General features: G+C 40.5%; 1 protein-coding gene and 1 long non-coding RNA gene across 2 annotated transcripts; both read left to right on the forward strand.

Moving 5' to 3' along the window:
• Positions 1–5,724: 5,724 nt before the first annotated feature.
• On the forward strand, positions 5,725–16,370 carry LOC310860005 (serine protease 33-like; the record flags this gene model as incomplete). The annotated part of the gene is made up of 8 exons (XM_083766768.1): positions 5,725–5,830; positions 8,371–8,403; positions 12,742–12,913; positions 13,021–13,295; positions 13,469–13,614; positions 13,707–14,020; positions 15,485–15,580; positions 16,247–16,370. 8 exons carry the CDS (start codon positions 5,725–5,727, stop codon positions 16,368–16,370), a joined length of 1,266 nt encoding a protein of 421 aa, XP_083622894.1.
• Positions 16,371–17,563: 1,193 nt separating this feature from the next.
• Positions 17,564–18,337, forward strand: LOC310860781. Its single transcript, XR_014569433.1, has 4 exons — positions 17,564–17,658; positions 17,830–17,891; positions 17,991–18,148; positions 18,239–18,337. It is a non-coding gene; the product is annotated as an uncharacterized lncRNA (long non-coding RNA).
• Positions 18,338–18,614: the final 277 nt, after the last annotated feature.

Genomic DNA, 18,614 nt, shown 5'->3' on the forward strand with positions numbered 1-18,614 from the left:
GCAAGACATTTTTATATTGAAAGGCCAGTTGTCCAAAATAATGTACTTTATATATTGAAAATGTGAAACTGTATTGGCCAGGAATGTGTGCACATACTTGCCGTAATGTTCTAATGGAAGAAACAAAAAGAACAACAACAACACTACAGAAAATGAAGAATAAGAAGACAAAATGAGAGTGGAAAGTGTGTTTAATAAAAGGTTTGGGGTAATTGTTGTGCTGTTCTCAGTTGTATGGAATAATTGGAATTTGTTTCTGTAGGGTTTTGCTTAGTGCTTTCATTCAATGTATTTTTAATGCAAATAAAAAAAACATCTGAATTATTTCACCTGGACCTGAGGTTGACATGCAGGCTTAATGATGATGGTTGATACTTCATCATTACAGACTTACAAACTTGCTAATGGTCACTGGTTGTCTTAATGCTCACATGAACTGAGACCATCATGATGGTCTGGTGAGTTTCACACACACACTCACACACATTAAACTACTTGAGTTAATGAATGTATTATCATACAACTATAATAAACAAGTCTTAATTGACCAACTGATTTTATTTATACAATATACTTTGGTTAATATGTTTTGGTACGTTTCCATAATTGGGAATGTTGATCATTATTGTATCAAGTCAGATGTATTATTGTTTATTTAGTAGGCTAATTGATTGTATTTAAATAAATATTATATAATTGTATTTATTTGAGTCTGGGACAAATGAAGACAAAATATTCGTATAGGAAATACATAGGATGTTATAACCTTGCAGGCTTTCGTTAAAATGTGATTTAGATAGCATGTGAGATATAGCCTACAGTCGACAGATATCCCAGGTCATTTGCAGACCTGGCAGCCTATCTGTATAATCAATGTATTGGCATTGCTTCACACATAAAAACATGACGTAAAGACAATGTTTCAGCAGTTTGTGGTTGTTCCATTCATGCTCATTCCTTCCATGTATTTGCATACACAACTGCTGTGATCAAACGTGCTATGAGCACAGCACATCTCTCCTGGGTATCTATTATACACATACTTGCAACACTGGAGACGTTTTCGTGGACCTGTTGAAACGAATGCTTCATCTGGATTCAGAGGAGAGGATTAAACCTGACCAGGTGTTGGACCATCCCTTCATCACCACCAAGTCATGTCCCACCAAACTACTGCGTCGTAGCAAGTTCACACAATAGTGTGTGACCTTGAGGTGGAGGTTTTTGTTTTGAGGAACAATTTGAACGCACCATTGAATTTAATATTACTTCAATCCAATACATTAAATGTGTGAAACTTGTGGATAGTGCAGGTTTTTTAAGGGAAAGATTTATTATTATGGATATAAATGAGTAAACAGTGATTCTCTGGCAAATATATGGACATTGTATTTGAACACAAACCCACGCCTTGACATGAACACAGATAATACACATACTTCATAAATATAACATTTCATTCTTCTTCTGGACTATTTTCTTTCACATCATTCACATTGTAATGACCATTAGAAATAATGCACCTATCTCCCAGAATCCCTCCCCAGTCAGAGTTCAGTTTGAATGAATGTAGAAATGTGTGCAGGATTTACATTTGAGAGAGCTTAATTTATGTTATTTTAAAAGGAAAAATCCTCTCTCACACGTATGCCAGTGTTGGCACCCATGCACACGGTTGCATACTGCTCTAGTCTCGTCTATGTAAATTGCATTGCAAATGAGCCACCATCATTGGTGATTGTTTGGTTGGACGCAATACAATGAAGCACACATTCAATGGTGATAAATTATGTAGTCGTACAGGTGATCTAGCTATTCAATGCCAGGTAATAGGTGTCCAAGTCTCAAGTCCTTATAAAGAAACTTGCATTTGTTGGGGAACCCAGTTTACTGGTCTATTTAGATAATTCCTTGAACGATCTCAAGGTGGCGTAGACATACCTAAAAGTAAATCCTTTGCTACACTTGGGGCGCGTTCGGCTATGCGCACCGGGAATGTGGTCAGTTTGTTGAGTGTGGTGGGCGGTGACGTCACAGAGTGCGTTCAGTGTGCCTTATTTACGAACGACCAGTTACAACACACCATTCACACTGAGCAACCCTACCCTCAGGGTAGGGTTGCGTGCACTCGGCACACCCGGTGCGCAGCGCACTGGATTTTCGAACGACAACGCACTGAGTGCACTGAATAAACGAACGACAAGAGAGCACACCAGTGCGTTCAGGGCGCATTTCCGAACGCGCCCCTAGTTACATATCATAGACTGTAAAAAATATGGACAAAGCGTTCCCCGGGTCTAACATGAACGTAAAATGAAGCCTGAAATCCCTTGCATTCTAATGCACTGTAAGTCGCCATCTTTCTAGATCCGTTTTAGCCCAGCTGGCCATTGGCTGGCCCAGACAACGAGGCGGGACTTCCCCCCTTCTTCTCCGTTGGTTTTTATTTTGACTCGAGTGGGAGGGGAATCCCGATCATAGACTGTAACGGTAGCCACGCCCCTCAGAACATGCGCGACTTTATGGTCATTTTTTAAATAAATGGGACCATAATTTTCCCAAAAGAATATTATGACATTAGAAATGAGACTTTAAACTAGTGACTGGAAGCAGAAAGTATTCATGACCATGTTTATTAAGGTAATACAGTCTAGGTGAAGTTGGGCCAAAATACATGGGCCTCTATGGAGCTATGGGGCTTTTTGGGTCCAGTCCAGCGCCACAACAGGCCATTATATAAACTACCGATTTCAAATGAGGCTTCACGAAATATCTGGCTGACTGCCCCCGTTACATAATTCTGCATGAAATGACGATGCATGCTTGTCATTTTAATGTATTTGCGTATGTAACTGCTGTGACCAAACGTGCTAATGGCCACCAAGACTAGCTAGAATCTAGCTGCTAGATCACCTGCAAATGACCACATTATCATCATTAAAGGTGTGCTTCCATTGTTTTGTGGGGAAGCAACAATATGTACCAATGATGGTGGCTCATTTCCAATGCCTTGTTCTATTGTTCACCAAACCCTGAACACAGGATGTCAATGATGTCAAGCTTTGAGGACAAGGGCATTACATTCTAGAAATGATTCTCAAAGGAAACGTGTCTGGACTGTACGACCGCTTTTACCTGGGTCTCAATACAGAGCTCAGAGTCAAACACAACAGCCATCGTTGTTGTGTTTGGGGGTTTAAAGAACTTACCAACAACAAAGCAGCATGCTTTAGTTACTATATACAATTCGGCCATTTGAAAATAGCTGATCTATAAGCTCACAATGCGTAAAGTCAGTTTTCTGTCACTTTGAGCCATCATTAAGTCAACAATTCCGGCTACGTAGGCTATGTCTCACTGTCTGCAAAGATACATCTTGCACAACAGTCTTTGACCGTGACAGGATTATATAGTCATCTGGCTCTTAAACTAAAACAAAGTAAGATATCTATGTCATACATGTAAGCTATATATTCACTTCATTTTAAACTGATTACATTTCAATTGATATGATATTTACACAATGCTTCATCTCAACCTTGAGAAATATAGTATAATACAAATACCCAGTACACTAATAACCAAATCACATTTGTATTGGCTTAATAAAAGCATTATTTGAATTTGGAGGGTTAAATATAACATGGTGGAGTCACCATGATTTTAGTTTGTTCAGTAGAAGTTTCCCCTGTCAGTTGGACATGAAGGACTCCAATCATAATCATTTCAGGCTATTGCTTTCTAAAGATTTCAATGTGATTTACAATTTGTGACATATATGTAAGCCTAATGGTTATAATGTTATAAACAATTTCATCATTTCAGCAGCAGATACCTCCTGGATTCACAGGAGTTTCAAAGTAATTCAACGTTCAAGCAAAGACAATACAATGTTTAAGCCTATAGGCTATGCATTGGCTACAATACTGTATTGGACAGATGCATATTTTGTGGGGATACCAATTAATACATAGTGATTTTTACATGATATTTCTGTCAGATTCAAACAAATAACTGGAGTAAAATGGTGTCCATCCATAATGTGATCACGAACAGCTGATAACCAGTGACTATTAACAGGGATAATCTCTGCATTTGAATGTGTTATTGTTCACAATGCATCAGCCATCATCATTTAGATTTCAACCGTGACTACTAGACTAGACTCGAGAATCCTGGTGTCATTGTTGCCATTCAAAATGCATTGAATGAAATGATCAAAACCCCATTGAAGGTAATTTCACACATTACCTGAGTGCCCCACATTCCATTCCACTCAAAGCCTTGTCGTTTCATTGATATCATCAATGCAGAATAAGTTTAGCTACATATATTGGAAGCCCTTTTCCATTCTGGGCTAGTGATTTAAATCAAATCAATTAAATTTAAAGGAGCTTCGTTAGCATGGGAAAACATATGTTTACATTGCCAAAGCAAGTGTCAAAATACAATAAAAACAGTTGGATATGGGGAAAGTATATACAGTTGGATTTTGAAAAACAGAGCCATGTCACATTGCATCATTACACATGTTATAAAGGGTATAAAGCAGTTTTTTAGTCAAATGGCAGATTTTGTTTGCAGTTACTTTGGGAAAATGGCAGCATTTCTTCTCAAGACTATTTAAGACAGATTTAAGATGCAATGTTGACATGTGCAGTAGGTCTACTTGGTACAGATAGTAGTATTATTAAATGTGTACTACAGTGTAGTTGGCTGATGAGTAACTTCCAAGGCTCACGTGGTTTATGTTTTCGTCAACTTTATGATCAAGATGTATATATTGTTTTGCAGATCTGGCCATGGCAGTTACGTTTATTTGTATGCCTATTGCTCTGTTTTCACATGGTGTTTTTTAAAATTTAAGTTTTTTATTCAGCATAAAAGAGGGGTATACAGGGCAATATAGTTCAAGGTCAGCTGTTCAGCAGCCTGACTGCCCGGGGGTAGAAACTGTTACTGAGACAGGTGGTGCGAGATTTGATGCTCTGGTAGCGTTTTTTGGAAGGGAGTGGTTTGAACAGGGTATTTGCGGGATGGCTTGTGTCTTTCATGATGTTGTGGGCTTTTTTCATACAACGAGTGGTATAGATGTTATGGAGACTGGGTAATTCTGTGCTGCCGATGATTTTAGCTGCTGTTTTAATGGTCCTCTGCAAACTGTTGCAGTCCTGAGCGGTCATGTTACCGTACCACAATGTGATACAGCCAGTTAAGACACTTTCAATTATACAGCGATAAAAATTCACTAGTCCTTTTCTACGTAAGCCAAATTCTTTAAGGCGCCTCAGAAAGTACAGTCGCTGCTGCGCCTTCTTGAGGATGTACTCGGTGTTAAGTGACCATGTGAATGTGTCTGTGATGTGTACCCTTTTTACCCTGATGATTCTCAAGGGAGCCATATGCTATTTAATATTGATATGAATTTGGTTTTGAAGCGGAGCCGAGACTCTTCAACCTGTGTACTGTTCATTCAATGTCATCACTATTCTTCATACCATTCCTCATTATCCAAAAAGATAAACTGGCTGGTTGGTTAGAGCAAGCTACCAGGGAATTGAACAGATTTCCTGCGTGACCATAATATGAACAAGCAATAGCTCTTTACTTTACTCTCTGGAAAGATTGCATCCACTGCCTGGCCAGAGGGCAAACTGGTCTTCATTACATCTGGCGCCACAATGGTAGGCACAGACACCTGCCACTCCATGCTACCATGTAACCATGAAGAGGCCGACACCAGGATTGATTCACCTGGTTGATGCCCTGGAGCATAGCTGTTCTATCTGCAAGTTGTGCAGTACTGGGTACTCGGACCTGCATTCAGCTGGTACTGACAATAAACCTGCCCTAATTAAGTAAGCACTTACTTAAGTACCTACTTTTACTGTGCATAAAGCATGGTGTGACACTGTGAGTTCATTGTTCAGTCAGAATAATTAAATGATGGGTTAGGGTTAGACACATTCCACCAACTCAAGAAGGAGGGGGTGGGCATTGGAGTCAAACAGGTCTGGCTTCTTTTGTGGAGCATTCTACCGCTGGCGTCAAAATCCTTCAGTAAACTGGTCAACTTGGTCAAGTGTGGTTGTAAAAGTGGTTGTCGCCGGTGCTCATGCTCAATAGTTTTAAATGCATTACTTGACACAGAAAAATAATATTTTGACAAAGATTGACATAAGTGCAGGTCGAGATATTGCCAGCTATATTGGCACTTTCGAGAGGGCACGCCTTCCGCCATCTTGATGACATACAGTATGGCTCCCATCAAAAATTGAAAGTATGGTGATGAATTTGGTACTTCTGTTCGCTGTGTCGAATATCCTTCTCTGGACCTAGCGACCTGACTAGATTGCATTTTAAGCATTTAATAATGCAACAGTCAAGCACAAACAAGTTTCAGCCTCATTGGCTATTGTCAGTGTGTGAACCGCCTCAGCACAAGTGCCCAATAGTTTCCAAAAGTCATAAATTATTAAATTAAATGCTAAACTATTAGGACATACATCTTACCATTGGTAGAACATTTAACAATATTTTCTTCTTCTTAGCCTACATGATTACTAGCAACCAGGGATTTTTCATCATAATTTATTTCTTGTGTACAGTAATTCAACATTTCAACTCTCTTTGTTTTGTCTACATACTATACAAACCACAAGGACATTTCAACAAATAAACAACATAGGCCTACTGTACTTGGTCTGTAATTGATTGATTGGTTGATTTATTAACAGTTTGCAGAATTACAGTACATTTCAAGTACAACTCAATACAAAAACTGTTAACTGTGAGTGGACAGCACCATTTTACAATAGGGCCCACCATTTTCAATTCATCAAAACATTTAGAGACGTACGAATATACACATGCCCACTTCCCTCCTTCCCCCTCCCTCACCCACACACCGGCCGGCGCACGCATCGTCTGCTTCAAACCCCCCTTACTTATTTTCATTCTGAACATTTTTTAACTAGAAAGTTTGGTTTTAGCTTAACCAGTTCGTGGCGACGTAGACTGATTATTACTGGATTAACATTCTTTTTTACTGGTTTAACAAGATGTTTGTTGGACTGTAGCACTCGCCTGCTATTATAAAATCAGCTCAGTGGCTCCATGACTGCTGACTCAGCACAATACAGGTGACTGCTTTATTATCTATTAGATCATGTATGCATTGTTGTTGTTCTTGTAGCAAGTTTTATTATTATTATTATTATTATTATTATTACTACTACTACTACTACTACTACTACTACTACTACTATTATTGTCGACGTTTTTGGTCTTGTTCTTGTTGTTGATGTTAATCAATTTAAACTATGCCACATAGATGCCTTCATCATTACTGATGATAGTGCTGTCATATAAATCTATGTATCCATCAAAGCTGTAGCATTACCTTCAACCCATAGCACTTAAATGTAGGGTAAGGGATATTTTATTTTTCTTAAATCATCAAAGTTCTATTCTGATAGTAATCATTGCGGGTATCTAGGGGTAGCTACATCATTAATAAGCAAGAAATACCTTTTCAGGTGGTTTGCAAATGTCTGCAATCAGGAGAGGGTACCCATTTATCAGCTTCAATTTGACCTTCCAATTCCCTTCAAAGTTCATTTCTTTATGAGTTTTCTCTCCTGATTGGAAATGCATTTTTCTTTTAGAGCTGGACAGACAGGGGTGACATCTGTTAGTGAACAAACACCTGTATATAGCGATGATTCTTATCAGAATATAGAGCAATTTAACACTTATTTGAACAAAAAGAAAATCACTTGTCCTACCTTTAAAATAATATCTTAATGGTCAGCAGACATTAATGAAACAACCACTGGAATATGGTGATCTAGCTTTGAAAAAGGTCAAGTGGCATGGAAGCTTTCTCAAACAAAATTATCCACACTTTTCCTGGGCTGTGTGTGCTCCACTTCCTGTCGATTTCATTGGATATCATTGGTCATCTGACCAGTTTCATTGGATTTCATTGGATCGAATCGACAGGAAGTAGAGCACACACAGCCCAGGAAAAGTGTGGATAAATTATAACACAATTCTAATAAAATACACTATGTTATATGTGGGGGTCCTGCTTCATCTTTCTCAGGTAAAGCGTCCTTGACCAGAGAAAGACTCCTGACCAATAGACTATTAGATCTACTAACAAAAATATATATTCAAATAATTTGACCACTTGTGTTGTGAACAGGCTGGTGAATAGGCTTGGAATTCTGCCAATCATGTTGCCTGTGTTGCTTTTAGGGATAATAAGTAAGTACATTATTGACAGTAATGGAAATTTAACTAAATTCTGTGGCTATTCGCATATTTTCTTTTCATTTATTAATTATTTTTCCCTTTATTTTGCAGGTATGGTGGCGTCTGGAGGTATGGTGGCGTCTGGTAAGTTGAAATCTATACCAGAACTTACGCATACATAAGAATATACAGTGTTGTATTATCCTAAGTACTGGACCCTCGTCTGGTTCTTACAGACCGGACTTGTGTGTGTAGTCTGGGTGGCATGTGACGACCCGGTTGAATCATTCCTTGGTCCGGCGGCGGACAGATGGACGGGCCCGGGAGAACAATAAAATGACACCAGACAGTATCACGCTAAGACGTTCACAAGATTTATTACATACATACAGAACATATATAGCTTTTGGATCCTCATCTCCTAATGACGTCACTAACTAGACATCACAATCTAGCTGCCTGCAGCACGCTGACCTTGCTGTCTAAATGTCTCCACTCCAGGAGCTAACTATAAAGTATGTTACAGTTCAGGCAGTACACAATACATATCTAGTAAATGGTGCATTTATATAGCGCCTTTATCCAAGGCGCTTTACAGAGATTGTGCATTACATTCACCCATTCACACACACATTCATACACCGATGGCAGCGGAAACCATGCAAGGCACCAACTAGCACATCGGGAGCAATTAGGGGTTCAGTGTCTTGCTCAAGGACACTTCGACAGTAACTCTGGGGGAGCCCAGGTTCGAACTGGCAACCTTACGGTTACCATCCAGGCACTCTACCCCTGAGCCACCGCCGCCCGTACATTTGTATTCACGTACAAGTACACAGCATGGGCAATCAGATCATATCATAGATCATATCATAACATAACATACAGGATATGGATAAAATATATTATAAGAAATAATACATGCATACGTGTGTATGTGTGTGTGTGTGTGTGTGTGTGTGTGTGTGTGTGTGTGTGTGTGTGTGTGTGTGTGTGTGTGTGTGTGTGTGTGTGTGTGTGTACACTCTCTGGAAAATAATGTATATCCGGCAGAGCAAAGTAGTTTTATTTAGTTTTGAATAAAGTCTGTGCCCTCGCACGGCAGTGGACTTTTCAGACTTAAAGACCTGACCTGCTTGCCTGCACTTCGACTGACCTATGTGTAACCAGGTAGACCTGTTACTATGGTAACACCCGCCAGGTGCTCCTTGTTTCAAATTAAGGATGGGGGTTATTGGCAGACAGGTTTAAAAGGGCTGGGCTGCTTTCATTCAGGGGATCCCCTAGCTTGCTGTAAGGTTGACGTATCTGAGGAGGACAAGGGTTTGAAGGCATGGCTTTTCCTAAATGTATCTGCATACTGGCTGCCTGGTGTTAGTATAGAAATGCCCTTATTCCATGCTGCTGTGCTCCTCCTCCGGTACGCCAGCCAAGTGTATGGTATAGTATGTCTTGGTTGTTTATATGATGTTGACTTTTAGTCAGAGTATTTTAAAAGAATAACGGTGTACAAAACGAAAAGAGAATAAAATTCCTTGTTTGAAATCCCAATGTCTTATTTCCATGCTCAACCTTGGTCACACGAACCTGTGCTTTCTATGGTTAAAGAGGACCTTCCCTCTAGAAAAAGGTGGCGTAGGCATTAAGTATATTTTATTATTATTCCCTCAAAAGTCCCCCTGCTACATATGGGTTCGCATTATGGTATGAATCATTTGCAGATCAATATCTAGTGCAATCTATCACCAGTGAAAAATACTTATTGTGGTAGGTATGTATATGTACCTACCAAGTATCAACAAGGATATGGATCAATATATACACACAGGCATGTGTAGTATATTGGTATAGTGGTATGTTAGTAATTCAATATAAATATAAATATAGGTGCAAGTTTATTGTACAATCTGCTACACCAACCAACCACTTTCAAATTGAACAATTCACTTCCCATTACAGAGCTACTTCTTATTTATTTATTTTATATATATTTCTTATCCCACGATTTTGTAACCCATTTTTCACCCCTGTGTCAATCATCTAATGTGTTCCTGGGCTCTACACACCCTCCACCAACCTAGTCCCCATATATGGGGGACAAGGGGAGAGCAACGGACTTGAACTCATGCTTCCTTCATGCCTGAGTGTCCAAGTTGCTCCTTTACACCTGCCAGGGGGGAGTTAATTCCCTGGTTGGACGTAGCGCGTGGAAGGAACACGTTATTCCAACCCAGTTCCTTTCCCCTCCATCAGGCGCCCCGGCTGGCCAGGGGGAGGCAGTTTAGTGACCAGGATTACTGCATGTTTTTTGTGAGGGGTAGGTACCCTCACAGAAAACATGCAGTAATCCTGGTGGACACGGGGAGAACATGCCAACTCCGCACAGAAAGGCCCTTTCGCCAACCCCGCCTTCGGGTATGGGCACTGATGACGCGGAGGAGGAAACACGCCGCCAGCACACACAGCGTCCCGAGCAGGAATCGAACCCAGGACCTTCTAGCTGTGAGGCGACAGCACTACCAACTGTGACACCGTGCCCCCAGCTTACTTTTTTTAACACCAATTTGTTGTTTTAAGTTTGTTTTAAGAAGTGAGCAAAAAATCGTACTTGACCGTACTTGACCCCCTGTAGATTGTCTGCTATGAGGATTTTGAATAATCACAACTGCACTTTCTGCACTTCGAACACCATAGGTACATTCTTTCATATGGTGTGGGAGTGTCCGAGTGTCCTCACATTTTGGAATTTGGTTGCTGCTAATCTTTCGATTATTCTACAAATTAACATTACATCCTCCCCATCTCTATTCATATTAAACGACATATCCCAATTGCCATTAAATAATACCCGTATTCGTGTCTTCTTTGCTGGCGTAACGGCCGCAAAGAAGATGGTTGCTTCGCACTGGAAACCACCTCATACATTGACATTTCGCCAATGGGCTTTGGCCTTTCTAGATATCATCTATATGGAATTGTCAACAGCAAGATTGCACGGAGCGAAAGAGGAAAACATTGATATTTGGTCTGGTATTGCAGATTTGGTTAAGGACATGATTTTGTCATTATTATTATTATTTTCCCATTGCACATTGGTAGGAGTCCTGACATTTTGTGGCATCTTTGGTCCCAGGGGGAGGGGTGGGTGGGATTGTTTGTTTGTTTTTGTGTTCCTTTCTTTCGCTGTTATATGTGTTATTTTTTATATGTGTTTTGTTTTCTTTATTCATTCATGGCGTTAACTTGTTTTATTGTGATTTTTTTGTCTTAAATAAAAAACATTTGATAACAAAAAAAAAGAAGTGAGCAAAAAGACAATCAAGCTTGAGCTCCTATAGGGCAGGTTATTCCAGAGCCGAGGAGCCCTGACAGCAAAGTCTAATTATTGGTCTTTACTCAGTAACACCCAGCAGACTACGGCCTCAGGCTGGAACTCAGACTGCATACAGACTTGTGGAAGTGGTTCATTGGTGTAGAAGATTGTAAACTTGCATTGGAGTAGCAAACTCCAGAATTCCTTGGGCCAAAATACTTTCCTGTGTCAGTGCTAGTAACTTTGCAATGTTAACCCTGCAAGGGGTCTAAAGGTGAAAATGTCTGCTTCTTCAAACAACTTTGGTATGGTTGTGTGTAAAGGAGAAGTCCAAATTCTTATTATTTTATCTCTGCATTCTGTGTACATGGACAAAGTAGGAAAGCCAAAATTGTTTGCTTAGAATTGTAGAGGCATTTTCATACTGTACATGTGTGTCCAGGTATTGCAGCCACAACAGAAACAGGGGTAAGCCCTACAACCACACCAAGTCCAGAGACACATTTGACAACTGCAGTTCTTGGTCCCACAACAGCAAGTACGGCAGCAACAGTTTAATAGTAAAACCATCATTGTCTCCACCAGGCCGAAGGCATGGGGGGAGAGTATGTTTTGCACTCTGTCCGTCCGTCCGTGTGTGTGTCCGTCCGTCCTTCCGTCCATCCGTTATCAGCTATTCTCCGGCACCGTTGGCCCGATCCATGCCAAACTTTGCACACACACTCCCTGGATTCCAACGACGAACCTCTGCCCCAAATATTCCTCAACGGCCTGTTATAGTGCCACCATGAGGCCGATTTAGGCAAAACACATTTCTGTAGATTACTTCAATCACACAATTCGGTATACACTATCTCCATAGTCATGTGATCAACACGGAGCGGCACCATTTCCCATCTTCCATCCTGATTGGCTAAGATTGGCTTCCAAAGCTCACACGATTGGTCCGTTTCGAAAAAATGCCACAAATCACAAACGCAGTGTGCAATTTCTGTGAAATTATACACGCACATTATACACAAAATTATACACGCACACACAATATGTGTGTGTGTGTGTGTGTGTGTGCCGCGCGGGATTAATACTTCATCATATGATAAAGAGCATAAATTATGCATTACTCTATTGGCTTTGCAACCCAGATCAATTGACGGTTGTGTCTCTCTCAGTGTGCGGCCGGCCTCCTCTGAACACCAGGATAGTTGGAGGTGAGGACGCTCCTGCAGGGAGCTGGCCGTGGCAGGCCAGTCTACATGCAAATAGTACTTTTCCAAGTCACTTCTGTGGAGGATCTCTTATTAACAATGAATGGGTGATGTCAGCTGCTCACTGCTTCACAAGGTGGGGTGTTATTATCAGCAAGAGTCTCTGAGTCCATTTCATTAATACTTGCAAAAGGAAAGTGAATATTGTGCTAATTATGGATTGCCTTTTTTCTTTATTCCTAGTAACACCGTACCATCTGGTCTCACTGTTTATCTGGGTCGGCAGAGTCAAGAACTATACAATCCTAACGAGGTCTCTCGGTCGGTTAGCCAGATCATCCTCCACCCCGACTATCATAATGATACCCCATATAATAATGACATCGCTCTCCTGAAACTTTCATCGCCGGTGACTTTTACCAGCTATATCCGACCAGTCTGCCTGGCAGCATCGGGGAGCACCTTCTACAGTGGCATCGACAGCTGGATCACCGGCTGGGATAAAATTGCATATGGACGTGAGTACAGTACAGTAAAGGTCCATTTTAATGGTAGCATTTCAAACCAGGTGAATTACAGTAAAACAACAAAGAAACCACCATACAGAAATTAACTCAGTGACTGTGATGAAAGAAAATAAATACGTTTGATATGATAATTTGCTCATGAAACTAACTTTGTGTCTCCCTAGTTGCCCTTCCTTCCCCGGAAAACCTCCAGGAGGTGGAGGTTCCAGTGGTGGGGAACAGACAGTGTAATTGTGAACTTGGAGTGGGCGCCATCAATGACAATATGATCTGTGCTGGCTTCACTGATGGACGGAAGGACTCGATTCAGGTGATCATTTGAATGGTTGTGTTCATTGTGAGCATTTCTTCCCGGAAAAGATCTCATTGTTTTAATACAGCATGTGTTTCCCTACACGACAGGGAGATTCAGGAGGCCCAATGGTGAGCAAAGAAGGTTCTCGCTGGGTTCAGTCTGGAATAGTGAGCTGGGGTCGGGGTTGTGCCCTGCCTAATTTGCCTGGAGTCTATGCCAGAGTGTCTCGATACCAGGATTGGATCAATGGTCACATCAGCAGCGACCAGCCAGGATTTGTCACCTTCACGTCCTCTGGGACTAACAGTGACCTGAACGTCACCTGTGCTGGCCTGTCACCACTACCAGTTGCAACAGCTACACCAACTACACCCGCTCCAGGTACCACAAGTAAGACGCGCAAACGCGGGAAGCGAACGCAGTGTGTGTGTTTGTGTGTTTGTGTGTGTGCTACAGCTCCGCCCTCTGGTGGCGGGCGGGTGGTGTCACAGCGGGACAGACAGACACACAGACAGACAGACAGACACGATCTGCAGGGTCTCATAGTTAGTGCTCACTGCGTTCGCAACCACCATCCTTCCTACAACCACAGCTATAGGTAAAGAATGACTGGCACAAAATAATCATGCAGTGCATGCCGTTGGAATTTTTAACCTGCTATGCTCCACAACAGATATATAAAATATGGGATCCATATTTGCGATTTATTGGCCCTCAATTAGCTGCCAGCCTGCCACCTTGACCATAGGGTTCCTTGGCAGAAGTGATACCACTAACCTTGATGGATAGGATCATCATTCCTTGTTTATTTACTTCATTTAAATTTAGCATTCCTTGTTTATTTACTTTATTTTAATTTATTTTCTACCTTCTGCTGTGGATATTAATACTATTATTGTTTTTTATTAAATTTTCTCGGGGTAGCCGTTCCCATCTAGACTTTCAAGCACCATGTGTCCATATACAGTATATTGTGTATTTTTATGTTTGTATTTTATGGACCGATGTAGGTACGTGGATGTGTGTATATCTGTGTCCTTTGTTCTGCAACGTGTCTGAGCTGAGCTGTCTTTTTTTGTTTACATATACAGCTATAAGTGAGTCCCTAAAAACCCACTTATAGCTGAAGCTGTTTACACACAACACAAATGTCACATCCGGTTTTAGCCCGGGGTAAGAATTTTCTATGGCTGTCAATGCAACTTGGTCCAATCCTTATTCACATACGGACAAACATCTATGCCGATAATATCTCACTTGCGGAGGTAGGCTATAGCGTGCCTTGTCCACGGGCAACAGATCTTTAAACGTATGGCATTGCAAATACGTTTGATAATCGCTACTCTGCGCAAAATATTGTTTTGGAAATGCCGCAAATTGCATTGCAGTGAACGACAGCAAATCACAACTTCCCCCGGGGGTGGGCGGAGTCGCAGCTTTACGCCCTGAATACGCGCCGTGGTGTCAGTCTATGAACAAAACCAATCGATGGAGTAAAATATTTTCACTTGCCTTATGTGCCACCCAGACAGCCCTTCCATGCATTAATGTTATGTGATATTGCAGATAATTATACAATTATTTTTGTACATATACAACAAAGGCTAGTTAGTCCACTTAATTTGTAACCATGCATGCAGTAGGCCAAGTCAAAATACTTTCATGTGACAGCGCTAGTAACTTTGCAATGTTAACCTAGGGGTCTAAAGGTGAAAATGTCGGCTTCTTCAAACAACCTTCGTATGGTTGTGTGTAAAGGAGAAGTAAACATTCTTATTATTTTATCTCTGCAGTCTGTGTACATAAGTCTGTGTACAAAGTAGGAAAGCCAAAATTGTTTGCTTAGAATTGTAGAGGCATTTTCATACTGTACATGTGTGTCCAGGTATTGCAACCACAACAGAAACAGGGGGCAGCCCTACAACCACACCAAGTCCAGAGACACATTTGACAACTGCAGTTCCTGGACCCACAACAGCAAGTACGACAGCAACAGTTTAATAGTAAAACCATCATTGTCTCCACCAGGCCGAAGGCATGGGGGGAGAGTATGTTTTGCACTCCGTCCGTCCTTCCGTTCGTGTGTCCTTCCGTCTGTCCGTCCTTCCGTCCGTCCGTTATCAGATAATCTCCGGCACCTTTGGCCCAATCCATACATACCAAACTTTGCACACACAGTCCCTGGATGCCAACGACGAACCTCTGCCCCAAATATTCCTCAACAGCCTGTTATAGCACCACCATGAGGCCGATTTAGGCAAAACACATGTCTGTAGATTACTCGTACACATTTTATCCATACATCACACAGTTGGGTATACACTATCTCCATAGTCATGTGATCAACACGGAGTGGCACCATTTCCCATCTTCCATCCTGATTGGCTAAGATTGGCTTCCAAAGTTTTAAGGTGTGGCCCGTTTCGTTCAAAATGCTGGACTCATCCAGAAGTCTATCCTCAGAGATGCTATGAGTGATCTGGCTCTGCATTTCCTCAACAAAATGAAGAAAATTGTTGCAAAAAACAAAAACAAAAAAACATGTTTATATTATTACATTAAATATTCTTTCAAATTTACAACATACAACTACATTACTGCTTTAACTGCTGCCAGCATTTTCCATTAATTTATAATATTTCTAAAGGTACAGCTTCTACAACAGTTGCTCCCACGACTGCTTCAATTACTACTGCATCATCGTTCAACACAACTTCACCACCAGTTACTGCAACTTCACCACCAGTTACTGCAACTTCACGACCAGGTAAAGAAACTCAACCATTAGTCAAAACAACTTTACCACTAGGGGAGGATGGGGGAAGATGAACCACTTTTTACTTAAGTTGTCCTGGAAGCAAGGCAAAATGAGATGGCAGTCAAATCTAATGATCTACACATATTTCAGGATGTCCTCTATCAATTGAAATGATGAGTAAGCAGCTATGACAAAGGGCCATGAAAATATGACCTTTTAAAAATAAAATAAAAAGTGGCTCAATTTGCCCCAGGTAAGGGGTAAGTTGATCCAAAATTTAACCACATGATATTTTAATGTAAAGAGCTTAAACTTGAACAGATAATGTATTCACGTATTGAAAATAATTTAATAACAGTTTTCCCTTTTGCAAATAGTCTTATTTATCTGTTTATTTATTATTTAAACAATATAAAGACAATTAAATAAAGTTTGTTATTCAGAACCTTATAATATTTGCAATATTGTTAATACAATATAGCAAATTTGCAAACATTTGCAAACATCCAAATTAAAGGTCATTCAGTATAATTTGAGTAGCTAATACTTAATACAAAAATATGAATGGTGATTCACATTAAGAAAATTGGCTCAATTTACCCCAAGGAATTGGTTCAACTTGCCCCATGGCCACTTTTTGACAAAACATGGCTAGCTTAATGCTCCAGGATAATGTTTAGCTAAATGATTCACATGGGTTTTATACATTGGTATATCACCAACATGCATGATATATAAGTTTAGACCTGGGTGCTATTGCTTTAATATAAAAATGATTATTCCAGAAAAGTTTATTTTTTTACTTTGACCAGCAAAAAACACTTTTTTGTGTATAAATGTACTTTCCACTTTGTCCATGTGTCTCTCATCTTCACAGTCAGGTTGAAATGGTGGGTGTGTCCTGATTTTGAGGTCACATGACAACTCATGTGTGTAGTTTTAAAGATACAGGGGGTGGTTCAACTTACCCGACGGTTCATCTTCCCCCATCCTCCCCTATATTGCAAAACATGTTTATGAACTCATCTTGCGCACAAGTGCTGTGTCTGTGCCATGATTAATATATAAAAATATCAAGTTAATCAGTTCAACTGTGACTCAATACATCTTTATTGAAATTTAATCTGACTTAATCCTTAGTAATAACAATTTACAGCAACTAATTCTGTCCTATACTTTGTGCTCCAGCATCAGTGGCAACGATCAATTTGGAATTCAAACTCGAGCAAACCTTCACAGCAGATCTTGAAAATCCAAATTCAGCAGCATTCAAAAACTTATCAACCGTAGTTGCCACAGCGGTAAGTCCACTCTGTCAAATATCCCTCAAGGATTCTACAGAGAATTAAAAAAATTTACGGGTGGATAATGCTAATATGCATGCATGCGCGTGTGTGTGTGTGTGTGTGTGTGTGTGTGTGTGTGTGTGTGTGTGTGTGTGTGCGCGTGATATTTCTGTGTTCTTTTCACAGCTGGACGATGTGTATAGCACACAATTTCCTAACTTCTATCGAACTGTGATCAACGGCTTCAGGTATGCTCTTGACATAATATTTTTTGGAGCAAATACCATATAAATATTCATAACAAAATCCATAATAATTATGAAATCTAACTAATCATCTTTTCACAGCCAAGGTTCAATTGTGGTAAATGCGACCCTGCAATTTAACAACGCCAACTCTAGTGCACCAACAATCGACGCTGTAGCTAACACTTTAGTGGAGGCTGTGAGAAATGGCAGTTCCAGCTTCTCGCTACCTGTGAATGCATCAACAGTTATTGCTACAAGTAGGAGCTTTTAAATTTACAACATACATGAAGCTACATCACTGCTTTAACTGCTGCCAGCATTTCCATTAATTTACAATATTTCTAAAGGTACAGCTTCTACAACAGTTGCTCCCACGACTGCTTCAATTACTACTGCATCATCGTTCAACACAACTTCATCACCAGTTACTGCAACTTCACCACCAGTTACTGCAACTTCACGACCAGGTAATGCAATGTCATCATTACTCATTTAAATTTTGTTTCGTTTTCAGTGCTGGTTCAAAGACCAGAAAGTCCAAGTCTGACTACAGCCTGTACAAATGTACAGGCTGTAGTCAGACATGGGCTTTCAGTGAGTATTTTATAGACCATTAGAGAGAGGGTCAGGGCAGGTGCTCAAAGTATAAAGTAAAACAACATAACCTGTTGAAATATGCTCACTTTGGCTGTGGACGGCTACATTTCAAGGTCTGGTTTTGTG

Source organism: Protomyctophum parallelum (genome assembly GCF_964188405.1).
Source record: "Protomyctophum parallelum genome assembly, chromosome: 6".
In the NCBI taxonomy this organism is placed as follows: Eukaryota; Metazoa; Chordata; class Actinopteri; order Myctophiformes; family Myctophidae; genus Protomyctophum; species Protomyctophum parallelum.